Below are 16470 nucleotides of genomic sequence, written 5' to 3' on the forward strand. Positions count from 1 at the left end.
AAACTTTATTTGGAACTGTGGGTGACCTACTTGTTCATTTCAATTAAATACTTCGAGACATTGTCTTGTCTTTTGTAGAAAAGAAGAAAGGAAAGCACAACGCTGAAGGAGAAAGGAAATGAGCAGTTCAAGAAAGGAGGTGGGTTGGTAGTCTATTAACACCATATGGCTATTAAAGAATCTTAAATTAATACTTAGCCATCATGTTGATGTTGCAGAAAACCCATAGGAAGATCTCACACCTGTCATTGTTGAAACTGATCATCTATATCGTTTTTCATCCAGCTCTAGAGAACAGGAAGAGATAGAAAACCTCCTTAAGAGTTAAGTTTTGATCACAAAGACTTGGATTACTAAAGTAGGATTCTCATGAAAGCGAAGTGTTGAAATCCAAGACCATGATACAGAATTGACTGCCTTCCAAGTGCCAGGGTTTCTTTAACTAATCAGAAAAGGCTTCCAGTAGGCTCTGAGTTTTGCTAATGTGTTTGCTTAGAATTGATGCAGGACTCAGTAGCTCTCCTGTACCTTCGTACATTTCCATGTTTTGGCCACTGATTCTATCTGTTGTACATTTTATTTATATATAAATATTATATAGTGTATATATATAATATTATATAGTATGTATACTAGTATTATATAGTGTATATATATACTAATATATGTGGTATATTAGTATATACAGACCTCTATATATACTTAAATGTACATTTATACACATATATACATCTCTATGCATACATCTATATAGAGAGATTTATACATGTGTATGTATAGAGATGTACACACAAATACATATATTTTAAAAAAATCTAGAGGTATGTAAATTTCTATCTTATGCCAGAACTGGACATATTCTGGACATGGTTAATACATACCAACAGTGTTGAGGTCAGTAATAAATATCTGTACCAATGCTTTTAATTAAAAAACAGAAAGGGGGAAGTGATTTTGATACCTGCCCATGTAATGTTCTGGTGCCTAGGGGATTCGCAAAGAAACGAGGAAATGCTGATTCATGCTTTCCTCAGCCAGCGGGGACGCAAACAAGTAACCTCCGCTTCCCAGAAGCAGCCCCTGCTAGCCAGCCAGGGGCCTTCCTGGTGGAGCTCTGCTGCTGTGTGCTGAGAGATTCCTGGGGAACGACGGAGCAGTTCAGGCCGGCAGCAGAGCAGGCAGAGGGAACTGCTCGGACCGTGAAAGCAGCAGCAAGCCTGTAATGGTGGCTGAATCGTCTTGTGAGGTCTCATCCATAGCATCTTCTTGACAAATTCTTTGGCAGAGCTTTTCAGTATACCTGTGGCTGTCAAAGTGCTTGCTAATCAGAAATGCACATCCTTTTAGCACCTGGATGGTCACGAGCTAATGTGCACAGAAAGAATTGCTCTGTTTTGAGGGCAATGCACTTGTCAGCTGGCAGAGCATTGTTCGTAGTCAGTATAGGGCCTTTTCACTCTTTACTTTATCTTTGTTAGAAAATGAATAACTTAATAATCCCGTGGGCTTTATCACTGGTCCTTGCTTTAGATCAGATTTGATGCCGGATGACCTTCAGGTGATAACGGGTTTGTGGTGACTGACCTTTAAGTCAGTCACTAAAGATGATGTGGCAAATAAAATATCTCTAGAGCTACTTTGAACAGGTATCATTGCAGTGACATGTTTCAGCACATGCTTCCTATCAGTTCAAAGATACACTTAATCTAAAGAGATTCTTCTTCCTCTAAGGCTGGTACTCAGATAGAATTAAACCATTTCAGAGGTGAGAATTATATACACATCATGCTGCACTTGTTACATTAAGCTCAGGACTATATTTCTGTTTTTACAAGGGTGTTGACTTTGAAATAACTGATCTATGTACTACTTAGTAATGCACTTTTCTGAGCGCAGCTAGTGATGCTGGTTTAATACTGCATCACATATTGAGAAATGTTTCCAAGGAAATCTTAGACATGTGGTTCACTGACTGTGCTGGCATTTGAAATAAATGGTGTGTTTTGGTTTTTTCCTATTGCTTCTGCAGACTATGGAGAGGCAGAAGACTCTTACACGAAGGCCCTGCAGATATGTCCAGCCTGCTTCCAAAAAGACAGGGCTGTTTTGTTTTCAAACAGAGCTGCCGCAAAACTCAAACAGGTGAGTATTCTTTTTATTTTATGAAACCATGTATCGATTATATGACAAATGCAATAATGAAATCATTAGGGGTGCGTAAAGGAGGGCAAAGAAATAAAGCTGTTTGCAGGTTTTGCTGCTTGCTCAGAGCATGAGAGAGCATGCTCCCCGTGGAAATGCTGGTATGCTTGGTTTTGCTGAGCATGAACACAAACCTGTAGGTTGCAATTGGAACAGCTGTTCAAAATTGCTCTGCTGCATTATGTTTAAAACACTGATCTTTTGTTTTTCATTCTCTCTGTTTTTGTTAAATTCAAAGTTCACATGGAACAGATCTCTTTAAGCATGTTTAGGACATGCAGACCATGCATTAGACTGTTCACAACGGTAGCTAGTGAGTGTTTTTTCTAAAAGCCTAGATTGTCACATACTTCTCTTCATTTAATTGGCTCAAATGCTTTGAGGCATAAGCAGGACTTCCTAGCTATGGCTTTATGAATTCAGTTAGTCTGCTTTTTTCAGAGTTGCTCTGTAGTAGGAACCAACCTATATAGCACAGTCTGGATAGAGTGGCTGCAGCTTTCTTCATATGCTTTGTATTCCTTGACCAGGGAAAGGTCCCCAGCTGTTACCAGAATCACCAGTGCAGTTCAGTAGCATGGAAGGCATAGAACACAATCTGTCTGAACAGAAACTTCACTTCTTTAGAAAGAGAAGATACTAAGAATTCAGGGGAAATTACTCCCTATTTTATGCCTTTGTTGTTAAGATTAAATTGTTATAGAAAAATAGCACAGTATCCCCTATCCTCAGTTCACCCTCCTGCAAAGGGAAGTTTCTTGCAGTTTTCCTCCACTGTTGAGACAGATGCAGCTCTGTTTAGAAATGCGCCTTACAGCCATATTGAGGCATAAATAAATAAATTCTTACTCAGCATAGAGTATTCTTGTTTGGTTAGAATTATCTACCTTGCTGTTAAGATACTGAATTCTTTGAGCAGACAAGGAAAAAATGAGGTAAAATCTGTAATAACGGAAGCTAGAACCTTTCAAATATGAAAGCTCCTCACGATCCAGATGTTAACTATTCATATCACTGGGAAATTAATCCAATAGTCCCCAAAGGAGCCCAAGATGATAAACAAGCTGTGCAGAACTAGTGTATCTCACTAGTGTAGATTGGTGGAACCTGAGACCAACTCATTACTCTGAAATAGATACATGTTATTAATAACTTCCCCATTCAGTTTATTCTTCCATACCTGCTGCACCCGTTTGCTTTGCACTGCAGTAAAAGCTTGTGAGGCATTCTTCTGTGAGACAGCTTCTGTTTAATGGAGGAGAAACTGGGTGCTTGGGTGTAGGAAGATCACTGCTACTTAGATCAACAACAGGAGCACGGCACAGCCTGATTTAAAAGAAAAAAAATAAGCCCTTTTATTTTGGATGAAAATAGGATCTCTGTCTCAGCTCTTCTCATTTTTTTTCCGTGTTTCATTATAAGCAGATTGCTTGACTTTCATCTCCTAACTGTGGTGGTCCGAGTGCACTCAGATCTTGTCCCTCCTACTTCGGGAAGTCTCGTGCATTGGCTCTTGTGGAGAAAGCTGTATTAGTGCTTAAGGCAGTAAGGTGTCTGCTTTCCAAATGTCTCAGCTTGTACAGACAAGAATTTATCTGGGAGTCCTGGGAACTGTCTATTCCAACCCCTTCATTAATTGACAGGGGTAGAAAAGCAGTAGCTCAGTTAAGCCAGGGCCTGCAGAAGTGACTCAGCCGTTTGACGGTGGCTGCTGAGCACAGAGCGATTAGTGGGGCAGCCGGGCGGTTCGAACACTGGCAGCTAATCGCTGGTAAAGAGCTTTACATCAGAAGCTGTAGTATGAAAAGCCTTGATTACATGAGCATCCCAGCTCCTTGGAACACCAGACAAACCTTTTTGCTTGCAATTGCAAATAATCTGTTTCCTGAGAAATATGACTTAAATATAACAAAACTATTTTGTGTTCCAGGACAAGACAGAAGCTGCCCTAAATGACTGCAGCAAAGGTACGACTTTTTTGTGTGCTGCTCTTGTGCCAGATCTTTTGTACATAAATTACACCAGTTAGTGCCTTACTGCAGAGCAGTAATTTTGGGCATAAGGGTCTTTAAAGAACTTACAGAAAACTGTGGTGGAAGACGCCTGAATCTAGAATTATTTATGTTATTTATTTTATAAAATGTCAAACTTTTCCAGTCTGTCATAATATACTTTCTATTCTCTTGTGCCAATACGGCTGTCATTTGTACTTCTTTTTAATATGAAAGTATTTTTATTATGGAAGTTGTTTCCTTACACCTACAATTTTAAACCCACTTCCACCTGCCTTTGCCCCCCAAATCTTGGTTTAAGCCCAGATTCCAAAGAACTGTGAGGCCTTATAGAGCTAAAAGAGTTATCAAGTCCTTTTTATGCTTTGTCACAAGGGCTTATGCTCTCCTGTTCTTGTCCTGTGTAGTTTTCTCTCTGTAAGTTCTGGTGAAATCGTTTCAGCTGTGCATTGCCTTATTGCTTCCACCCACTCACACATGCTCGAATATTTGTTAAACTCCCCATGACAGCTGGGGAAAAAAAAATCCAAATTACCGATCAGAAAACTAATCCAATGGCTGCGTGCCAGTACTGCTTGTACAGTACATAGGAGTTTGTACATGCTAAAAGTATTCTTGAAGGTAACAAATTCTAGCTGGACTCTGTCACGTTGGGGGTTTTGCCTTGTTTTGGTGGTGGTGCATTTTGAAAAACAGTTCTGCTAATTTTGTAGTGGCTGAAAGGGAATCTGTGCTTTGCAGCAGTGAGACGTGAAGCTGCCATCGCTTGACACTCCCCGGGGACTTGGCTTACAAACTGCAATGCAACACTTGGAGCACAGCAGAGCAATTCACACTAACCTGCAGCTTGCTGACTGTGGCATTGTATTTGTCCTTCCAGAAGGAAAAAATAGAACATTTAGCTAGATGATCCTAGATTTAGTTGTCCCGAGAACCATTTTAATGGGTTGGTGAATATAAAATGTGCAGTCTTTCATACTCCCTTTTTCTGTGATGAAAAATGGATGAAGAAATTATTGAGAAATTACTATTTGCAGGTTACTGTTAAGTTCAGCATTCAGTCTTAACTGCATCCATTAACATGGTCATGGCTGCCAATGGAATAAAGAGAGGAAAAGCTTAAATTCAGTCAGTATGCCTCTTAACTTGTAGAGCTAGTATTACCATTTGTGGATTCCCAACCCAGTTTTGAGTGTTTGATATTGGAGTCAATTCAGAACACCAGTAGTTCTTCTGGAGTTTGTCACAACTTGGACTAAAATAAACAGAGAAACACTTATTTTGTCTGCTATATGTATCTTTAGGTACATTTAACTTTAGCTGTAATCAAATAATATATACTTATTAAATATACAGAAGCTGAAAAATATATTACAGGTCATCAAAATTTCTGAACCGTCACTTAGAATCTCTGCATATATAGTATTATAAATGTTAAATGTTTGCGCATTACAAATCTCTTCTGTCTGCAATGGATTGTAGATGTTAAATGAAATAGGATCGTTTGCATTAGACTTTCACAGGCAGATGTATGCCTTTCTGAATTATGACTTTTAAACTGACCGTGCTTGTTTCTAAGCTACAGTATAAAGGTAACGATTAAGAATTTAATACACACTGAAGAATTAATTTGAGGGGTGTAGACATGTTTCAAGTAAAATACTGTGCTTTGTTTTTGTTTTCTAGCAGTGGAATTAGACCCTAACTATATTAGAGCTTTGCTGAGGAGAGCAGAACTGTATGAAAAAACGGAAAAATTAGATGAAGCTCTGGAAGATTATAAGGCAGTCCTAGAAAAAGACCCATCAGTTCATCAAGCCAGAGAAGCTTGCATGGTAAGCCTTTTTTTTAGTATACTTTGGCATAACTTTAAACCAAGGTCTTTTCTTTCCTATTCTGAATATTCAGTGCTGTTTATACAGCAGCTTCACATACTGCAGCGGTGATAACTTTTTTTTCAAGTCTGAAAGTGTAGTGCTTTTCTCATGTGGTTTGACGTGAGGAAGATTACATCAACTGCCACAGCTTCCATTACAATAAAGCATATTCCTCTTCTTACTTTTGTAAAATGAGTGAAAGCAGATGTGTGTTCTGAGCTGTAAGCATGTAATTGCACATTTAGCTGTTGAACAGTGCACACACACACACTTCGTTCTAGTTTTCTGAGGCTGTCAATTGTTTCTATGCCTGTGCTAGGAAAGGTTGTCTGAACCACTGCTGCACTTTAGCACCGTGGAGATGAGAACACAAGAACCCTATAATACAGTTCTTGCTAGCTGCCTAATCAGTGGGAATCTGGGTTTTTTTAAGTAGAATTATATTTCTGATTGGTACATTTGCAGTCAAATGCCTTTATGGCATAATTATAAAATAATTACTTTTTTCGATGACTTGATTGGATAACTTTGAGAATGGCATAGACAGGATTCCATCAGTCTTGTATCTATGTTTGTAGCTACTTTAAAATATTGATATTTTTGGTTCTTGATTTAGCTACTTTCTGTTCGTATTCTTTGCTATGTCTTGTGTGCATATTGGCCACTGTGAGTGTTTTACTAATAGTGACTGAAGTCTGCTATTAATCTTCAAACACCCTTTTGTGTGAAGAAAAAAGCACCTCCTGATGCTGTTACTTTCTTCCTTCTAAAAAAAATTCTCCGGCTTAGTAGTGTGTTCCAATGTCCACGTGTAATCAAATTACAAATACTTCAGGATGAAACATTTCTTGCAAGTTTCCTTGGCCTTTAGGATGTGTCAGCTTGGATGAAAAAAGGTAAAAACCCCAGCACTTGTGAAACCCGAGTCTAACATGTAAATAATCCCTGCTCAATGGGGATTTAAAGTCACTGCCACAGCCTGCTGATTTGAGGTTTTAAGTATCTCTTTGTGTAAAATACCAGCAGGAAGTGATTTTTCTAGTGATATTTAGTATGGTAATGCTCAGTGTGGGAAATAGCTATGGATTTGACAAATTCAGAGGGTCTTTTCACACGGTGGCAAGAAGGGGAATCTGTTTTGTGCAGAAAGCTCCTCTTACAGGCTGCTTACTCTTCTTATTTTTGAAAAGAGGTGATGAAGGCTGTTTTGAAAGGACAAATGTGGTAGAGATGTGGCCAGCCAGCCTGTGGTTTTGAAGGAACATGTACTAATGAAAGGAGCCACTATGAAAAGTACAGAGGTGGTCACTTTTTATCAAAGTGGGAGCTTCAGGGCATGGTAGGTGAATTTTGCAAGCATCAGAGCCCTGGAAAGAGCTGATGATCATCTGCAGGGAAAACAACAGTTGAACTATTCTTTACTTCCATTTTAACGCAAATGGATGCAATTTAAAAATGTAATTCTTAGTTGGGCACCCGAATCCGTATGCTAATACTTGACTTTATTTGTATCTGGTTAAATTTGCAGAGGGTATCATTACTTTAGTTCAGCTTCACATCAGTGAACCTGTAACATATTCTGCCCCATAAAGAAAAAGGAAATATTTTACTTCACCTGCAAAATTATCTCTAAAACCACTTAGAATATGTTGATGCAGAAATACTTTTGAGAGGCTTAGGTTTAATTGTTTTAACTCTCCATTTGGGAAAATAAATCATCAGTAGTGAGGTTTTTATTTATTTCCCCCCCCTTTTCTCCATACTCTGGTATTGTGACAGATTAGAAACTGCTTTTATAGCATATTAGCCAAGAAGCCTTGTCTGAAATTACTTCCTTTGGGACTGGATCAGTTGCAGTGATGGCAGAAAAATATTCTGCGTAAGTGTGTAACTGCTGTGAGCGGTAAGGGTATGGTTGCACAAAGCAGCTGAGCTGAGCCGCTGCTCACAGAGCTGTCCTGTCGTGTGAGCGCAGGTCCCGGCTCATGTCCAGCCTCGGGGGTGGCTGGTTCTGTACGGGACTCTAAAGGGAAAAACACCAACAAGCGAGCAAAAAAAGCCAGCGATCAAAAAGCCCCAGATCATATACTTCCTATTGCTGTGGCTTTTTGCAGTCAGACAAGTCCTGCTGCAAATGCCAGTGAGAAGGAAACAAGACGTTATCAAGGCAGTGCAGGAATTGGGGCCAAACCTTTGTGCAGCACCCACTGACGCAGTCGGTTTACTGTGAGACAGTTTACTTGTGCCTGCATCTGGCTGAAAGCAGGAGAGCACTTCATCACCTACCTCTTGGCAGTGGCTTCATAAATGACAAGCTTGTCAAACATCCTTACTGCATGGGTAGTGAATATGACGGGTCCATCACAGTCTAGAGGAGTATTTGTGTTGGCCTTGTTTCTGGCCTGCTCGCTGAGGCTGGATTATTTGGTCCAGGAATTCAGCCAAGGAGTCTGCTGACAGTTTTAAAGGAAATGATGGGGTTTCGTTTCTGGAGCTTGTAGTCTTTTGGCACTAGATGAGCAGCAGAGTGAGGCCTAGTGTAATCCAGCCAGTTCCTTGGTACAACAGAGTGTAAGAAGTGCACTTCAGCAACTCATCATACAAAGAACAACTGTGAAGATCAGATGTTGTCATGAACCACCAGTCAGGACTCCACAGATTAAGCCTTGGGAACACTGTCAGTAGTTGGTACAAAATGTAGGGTGTTTAAAATACATATGTTTTAGCTGATTGGAACCCTGTGAAAATATAGATAATGTCCTTTATACCTATTGCAAAACCACAATTTTCTTTCAGTGAGTATGTCTCTAATAATCTCACTAAAGAGCCCTTGCTCGGTAACTGGTGGAGGTTTGGGCTGGAAGAGAATCATGAGGAGTGCTGCTTTCTTCCTGGCCATATTTCAGGAATGTTTTAGAATGATCAGTAATTTGTTCTAAATTTTCATAGCTGGGAAGTACAGAGGTTGACTGTTTCATATACCTTCTGCTCCTTGACCTCGTTTACTGGGCAGAGGCTTTGAGCTCACATGTGGTGCAGAACGCTTTGCACAAAATGCCCTCAGTTTACACCGCAGTGGTATTTAGGACATTCTGCCCTGAGTCGGTCCTGTTCTTTGTCAAGTTTCTGGGTAGAAGCAATATTTTGAGACTGAAGCTTAAAACTCCCATCTTGAAAAATTGTTAAGGAAATAACTGACGTCTAGTTTCGCCCTTTTAAAAATATTCACAATAGATGTCTACATTTCATAATAAAGAAACAATTCCAGCTATAATGTTGACTCCATATGCGTGGTTAACATATGTAATATGTGGGAGACTAAGAAGCTTTGCTTTTTTGTAAGGCGAAGTGCATTGCACTTTGCAGAAATACCGCAGCATTTTTTCCTCCTCACTGGTAATAAAAATGATGCATCAAGAGAATCTGCAAATTCGCTTCATTCACTGTTAATCTTTCCCCTTTCCGTGCACAGAAAGTATTTCACATACTGCTTTAGGGGGAATGTCACAGTCTTGTTAAATGACAGCTTAAAAATATTAAATACACAGTAGTTCTTTGCTTTGATTCCTGATTTGGTAGCTGTTCTGAAATATCAGTACTGTTTGTGTTTCAGGAGTAGAGTGCTAGAGTTTTGATTTAAATCCTAGTGTCACACACTTTAGTTACTTTTGACATCTTCAATGGCAAATTAAACAGATTGAAATTATAATGTTTTGTGGTCAAATAATCCTATTAATGCTTACCCTGAAAGTGTTTAATTATGTAGTATTAATCTTTAGGTTTTGTTTTTAGCAGGTGTGTAACAGTGTTGTGTGAATTTTAGCTTCAACACAGTTTTTGAGGGATTGGCAGGCCAGATAAACTTATTTACCAAAAGAAGCTGTACTTCGAGATGAGTATCATAGACACCAGACAAGTAGCTGGCCTTACGGACATCTTCCTATAGATAACTAACTTTGCAAATACATTTCTGGAGTGAGAAATGGTGAGTGTTTGGAACAGTAGTATTCAGACAGACAAAACATGGAGTATGTATTTCGGATCAAGGATCTTTGTCTTCGTTTCCTGCTACAGCCTAGTGTCCAAATGTGAGAAGGATGCTCCATATACGCCAAGCTCATCCAAGATTCAGCAGACCTCGCAGCCACAATGCAAACTGAACTCAGAGCCTGGGGATATCCGCACATGTTTTCATGCAGGCAGCTCAGGTCCAGGTCTACACCCAGCCTAATAAGCCCCTCTGGGTCAGCAGGAGTCAGATGAGGTCTGACTGGGCTCATTAGGTCTGGCTCACTGGTGGTGATGCTGGGCCTGGGCTGGTTTTGGGCTTAGCCATCCATGTGTGTCTACATTGTATTCCTCAGTACTCAGTTTTCTGGGTTTTTTTCTAGGGTGTATCACCTCTCTTCCACATCACTGTAGAAAATGATTTGTCTTTTCTTGTGTTCACCAGTGTATTCTGCTCTGAAGAGCAAAGAAATAGCCAGGCAACCTCATCAGTGGGCTTTTTCTTGAGGTGAATGAACATCTTATTTCAGCGTGGCAATGATATCAGGGTGACAAACCTATCCGTGGTGACTGGAGATGTAAATGACAGGAAGGAACAAGATGAGGAAATGAATTGTTTAACTATGTTGATAAGCCAGTTATCATAAGGGAAGTGTATCAGGAGTGAATTCCACACCTGTTACCATAGTCTGCAACTACAATTAATTTACCGATAGCACCACTACAGTATGTCTGTCTTATTTGCTATGACCCCCACAAGAAGAGACAGCGTAGTTATGCACATAATTGCATGCTGAACTGCCAGAATCACACAGTAATAAGCATAGTTTAAAAGTACTTTACTTTACTTTACTTTACTTTAAAAGTAAAATAGTACTTCTGAAACATATGAAAATGATGTATAAAAAGTAACTGTCATTCATAATGTATTTTGTTTTAATATTGTATTTAACTGATTCATAGAAAATGCAAAATTTAAATGATACAATGGTAAATTTAGTTGTAGTGAACATAAAGTTATAATTAAAAAGTGTCATTACAATCATACAGCAAAACACTAGTGCCATGTAAGGATGGAAGATAAGTCAAGGCTGTTCTAGGCAGAAATGGGAATCTCAGATCATTAGGAATGCACAGACCATGTGGTTACAGAATGCTCTTTAGAAACACGGTCGGTTTTTGACAGTGCAACAGATTTTAACACTGGTGCCAGTTCTGAGGCGGGAAGAAGCACATGAAAGAACTGTTCCTTGGAGCAGTACCTTGCCCAGGATGAACTGTTGGAGTTTCCTCCCTTGAACTCCCAAATCCAGGCCCCGTTTGGTGTGCCCTGTCCTTAGAACTGTGCATTTATTGCCTAATAAGATGCATAGACAGCTAATTCAGTGATCTTCTGCTAACATATTTGTATTTAGAAGATCCTTGTGTTTCCACAGGGTGGATTTCCATCAGGTGCGATGCTGCTGAGAACTGACTTTATGGATGTTTTCCTCATTACACCTGTGTTTAGGTTCAGAAGTCAAATACTGTGCTTGCTTAGTTCCTCTGGCCTCTCTTACAGAATTAATACACGCAGCAGTGGAAACAGGGCTAAAATATACTTTAATTCTAAGTCTCTTAAATTCCATAAGCTTTTCAGTTAAAATTCCAAGCGATCAGGTCGGGTCTGTTTTTCTGCAGCTAAAACGTACTTCTGGATGAAACCTGCACTTACAAGTTACGACTTACTGTTCATGTGAACCGATGTCATAGGATGAATTACAGGTTTCCAAAATAAGATGAAAGTGTGGTTTGACATAAGGATTCCTTTTAAACTGTAAACAGCGTATCCTGGATATGTGTCCGAAAATTCCATAAGCTTAGCCTATAATATTATTGAAAGCATGGGCCTGATTCCAGATTTTCTCTCTTTCCACAGCGACTCCCTAGACAAATTGAAGAGCGGAATGAAAAATTAAAGAAAGAAATGTTAGGTAAGTGGTGTATACATATAACTTTCATAGTCTACTAGAAAAATAAAATGCATGAGTAAAATTTCTTGTAGAAAATGTGAAGAAGGTAAATCTGCAAGGAAATAATTGTTCTGTGTTGAGCTAAACTCTTAATTTTTTTGAAGTTCTCTATTGCTTGCTTTCACCTACCGTAAGTTCTAGCTAAATAATTCTGCCTCGCAAAAAAGGCTATTGGTTAAATTCAAATAAATAAATACTCAAGACCTTCTAAAACAATTTGTATTGATGCATGTAAAGGCAGGGGAGAATGGTTTGAAACAGACCAACTGCTCTGCCCTGCAAGTAGCCCTTCAAAGGAAACCTTCCCATGAAAGGCATAAAACAGGGTTTTTGCTAAACCTTTACGTAAAATAAGTCAACCAGCTGTAATAACTGAGCATGTTTGACCTTGTGGCTGAAGAAATAAATTTGGTTCTTATTGTAGCACTTCCAACCTATACTCCAAGTCTTCGTGTTTACGTTGATTTGTGCAGTGTTTCAGTTCTGTTTGTGAGGAGGCTGAATTAGACCTACCTAGTGTTGCAAACAGGCATCTGCCTTGCACGTCCTGGTATAGCCAGCTAACACGGGCATGAGAACTGGAGCTGGGTACGAACAAACCGCAGTAAATGGAGTGCATCGTCCTCCTTCCCCAAGTGTGTTTCCTGTTTTCCAGCGCTGCAGCTCGTTACCACATAGTTTGTCAGAAGCTGAAACCACTTCTTAAGCGATGGTGTGTAAATAAGTCAGAGTACACATTCTTGGCTGGATTTTTCCTCCAGACTACCTAACTATGAATTCTTCTGTGCAAGTGGTAGTGCATGTGATTGGCGAAGCTGATATCACTAGAAAAAAAGCATGTTTTGTTGCCAGAGTTCATTTCTGCTTTGTGTTCTGCGAGGATCTAACTTTCCCAAAGCTGACATTTGTATTTAAATTACTTTCATATTTTCTATTCAGCTTTGCAGGTTAGTGCTGCCACTTGCCACTGAAGTTTGCTCAGTATGAACTAACCTCTGAGTTTCACATTAAGGAAACCTTAACTTGCAGCACGGATGTCAACATATACTGACCATTTCTGTGTTCTTTTTTATTTATCTTCTGACGTAAAAGCCAAAGATTTCCACCGATTGTGCAACAAGCCAGTCTGGTTTAGAGAAGCTGCAATCCTTGTGATAACTGGGACCAGCTCCTTTGGGGAGAGGGTGTGAGAACAGGGGGAAGTTTGGAATAGTTTTAGAAGGGTTTAGCGGCTTTGGGGGCTGTGACAACCATACCTTTATCTGCAGGGGAGCCAAGTATATTTGATATTAAAAAAAATGGGGTGGAACATATGCCATCTGTGTAACCCATCAGAGACACATGGAGTTCATCACATCTAATTACAAACTATTGGGATTTTCAGCTTAAGTTATAAATGAGTGGATTGCAGAAAATAATGAAATGTACTTGATTATCAATGTGGTTATGGGAAGGTGTATCGGAGCCTTTCTGCCAATAAGGAGTTTTTCCAGCTACATGAGATCAGTAAAGATATTTATTAGGCTTAGTGCCTAAAGAATTGGGGGGGGGGGGGGGGGAGGTTTTTGGTTGGTTGGTTTTTGTTGTTGCTGTTGCTTTCTTTTTGTTTTGTTTATTTGTTTGTTGGTTTGGTTTTTGGTCTTGAGGTTTGGGTTTTTTTTAGTACTGCAGGGCATGTTGTATTTGCAATTAAGCTGCTAAATCCCAATACTGTGTATAGGGAGGTCACTTTGAGTGGTTCAAATTAGAGCTAATGTACAGTTACTTTCAGTTCAGTCCTCGCTTACCATTTAGGGAAGGGAAAAGGATTTGCCTTCGCTCTTTTAATTGCTTAAGAAATGTTGTTGGTAATACAGAAAGTTATACAAATATGAGACTTCGTCAGGAAATTTGTCTTTTATCCAAAAAAAGTTCTTAACACAAACAATATACGGCTTTTCAACATCCAAGCACCACTTGAACACTAGCAACTGTACTAGAATTACTGCCAGGCAGACTGAATAGCAATTCATTTTGGCTGTTACATCTTAATGTAAATCATGAGAAATCTTTTTGTGCATCTGCCTTTTGCGAGGGGATGTTCCATTGCAAGTTTAGGTGAATAATGAATCACAGACTTCTGAGCCCTAAATTGATTTTTACCAGTTAGCTTTCCTTTTAACCTCTGAATATTGCTTTGCTGAAGAAATTTAGCATGCTGGAGTTGCAGGTGAAAAGTAGACCTGGGGTGTCTAAGAGACAAAGGACAAGATCCATGAAAATACAGTCCCGGAGAGGAGCAGAGAAGGTGTGTGTGCCGGGAGCTCTGCAGCTGAGTCACCGCTCTGCTCCACAGCTCCTTCCTTCCCCAGCCCAGCTCCGCCTGGGGAGAGCTGCTCTCTGGGGGAGGGGAGATTGGGCTCAACTACCCATCTTAATTTAGGGATGAAAGGGGAGTGGGGGAGGAGGAAATGGTGCTTTCCTACAATGGTGGGTTTATGTGCTTGGAGACAGCAGGAGCAGTGCTTTGGGCTGGGGATCCCGGAAAAGGCAACGCTTTCTTCTGCTTCATTAACCGTTTATTATATGTGGCTGCACCAAAAGGCGTTGCTGTACGTGGATGTAAGTGATAGAGCGGGAAAGTGACCTATGATTGTATTGTTTTAATTATTCATTCACAGCGAGGTAAAGAATCAAGTATTAAATATAGTCTCTAGCTTCCCCCAGAGAGCTGGCCTCGCTGCAGCCGAGAATACCAAGGCAGTTGTTGTGTGTTTACTGGCTCTAGCGTGACCGGAAAAGAGCCATCGCACCAACTCCGGGGAGAAAAGACCTTTCTGAGTGTCCTGAACAGGGCCGGCTCCTCCGCCCGCCCCAGCCGGCTGCAGCGCCCACACAGCGCGCGGGCTGCTCACAACTGGGCAGGAACAACCCCAGGTGCCAGTATAGGTTGGGAAATTACATATTAGAGAGCAGCGTAGGGGAAAAGGACCTGGGGGTCCTGGTGGACAGCAGGATGACCATGAGCCAGCACTGTGCCCTTGTGGCCAGGAAGGCCAATGGCATCCTGGGGTGGATTAGAAGGGGGGTGGTTAGTAGATCGAGAGAGGTCCTCCTTCCCCTCTGCTCCGCCCTGGTGAGACCACATCTGGAATATTGTGTCCAGTTCTGGGCCCCTCAGTTCCAGAAGGACAGGGAACTGCTGGAGAGGGTCCAGCGTAGGGCAACGAAGATGATTAAGGGAGTGGAGCACCTCCCTTATGAAGAAAGGCTGAGGGAGCTGGGGCTCTTTAGTTTGGAGAAGAGGAGACTAAGGTGGGACCTTATTAATGTTTATAAATATATAAAGGGTGAGTGCCATGAGGATAGAGCCAGGCTCTTCTCGGTGGCAAACAATGATAGGACAAGGGGTAATGGGATCAAGCTGGAACACAAGAGGTTCTGCTTAAATTTGAGAAGAAACTTCTTCTCAGTGAGGGTGACAGACACTGGACCAGGCTGCCCAGGGAGGTTGTTGAGTCTCCTTCTCTGGAGACATTCAAAACCCGCCTGGACATGTTCCTGTGCGACCTCACCTGGGTGTTCCTGCTCCAGCAGGGGGATTGGACTGGATGAGCTTTTGAGGTCCCTTCCAATCCTAAACATACTGTGAACTGGCTGTGCCGCGCCAGGCCCCACGGGTTCTGCCACCGGGACACAGAGACACTTCTCACCCCAAACCTGGAGCTAAGCAATGGCCAAGTGGTTGTCTAGAAGTACAATAGCAACTATTCGCACCAGTCATAGAGATGCTATGAACAACTTTATAGTTTGAGAATCAAAACGCCTTTAGAATGCAGTATAATGTTACGAACTTAATGGTTAACTTAGTTTAAACAGGGTGTATCTTAGAAATAACCCACCACCAGTACAAAGAAGCTGATCCCAGCTGAGCCCCTCACTGGAATGACTTGGGCCAGGTCACTCAACCACCTCTTCTGTTAATCCACACAGCAAAAACAAAACTGAAGAGAAGTTGTGTGTCACCAAGTAGCCGCTTTGGAAGTGTAAGGCTGTCTTCCTTTGTAAGGTCACAGAACTGCCATGTTGACTCTCAAAGACCAGTCTTGCTTTAAAATAACTACACAAATCTCTGAAAGATACCCAGTTGTGAGCCAGCACTTTGATGCGAGACCTTCATTACTTTGGTGCACTTAGGAGTGCTGCAGTAATGCTGGTACTTTCTTTATGCAGGAATGAGTTGTCTGGATAAATTGTTTGCATTTTTCCCCAACTATTGTTTGTTTGGTTTGGGGGGGGGTGGTTTGTTTGTGTTTTTTGGGGTTGGGTTTTTTTTGTGTGTGCGTGGTTTTTGTTGTTGGTTAGTTGGTTTGTTGGGTT

At 40.8% G+C, this 16470-nt stretch overlaps 1 protein-coding gene across 2 annotated transcripts in view; it reads left to right on the top strand.

The window, feature by feature from the left end:
* The window catches only part of TTC1 (tetratricopeptide repeat domain 1), a 31442-nt gene that overhangs the window by 11268 nt on the left and 3704 nt on the right, over positions 1-16470 (top strand). For both annotated transcript variants that reach the window (XM_065030044.1, XM_005503506.4), the window contains exons 3-7: positions 79-139; positions 2030-2142; positions 4133-4169; positions 5901-6049; positions 12018-12072. In XM_065030044.1, coding sequence (XP_064886116.1) covers positions 79-139; positions 2030-2142; positions 4133-4169; positions 5901-6049; positions 12018-12072 — 415 coding nt within the window. The remainder of the gene's footprint in view (positions 1-78; positions 140-2029; positions 2143-4132; positions 4170-5900; positions 6050-12017; positions 12073-16470) is intronic.

This window comes from Columba livia, chromosome 14 (assembly GCF_036013475.1).
Source record: "Columba livia isolate bColLiv1 breed racing homer chromosome 14, bColLiv1.pat.W.v2, whole genome shotgun sequence".
In the NCBI taxonomy this organism is placed as follows: Eukaryota; Metazoa; Chordata; class Aves; order Columbiformes; family Columbidae; genus Columba; species Columba livia.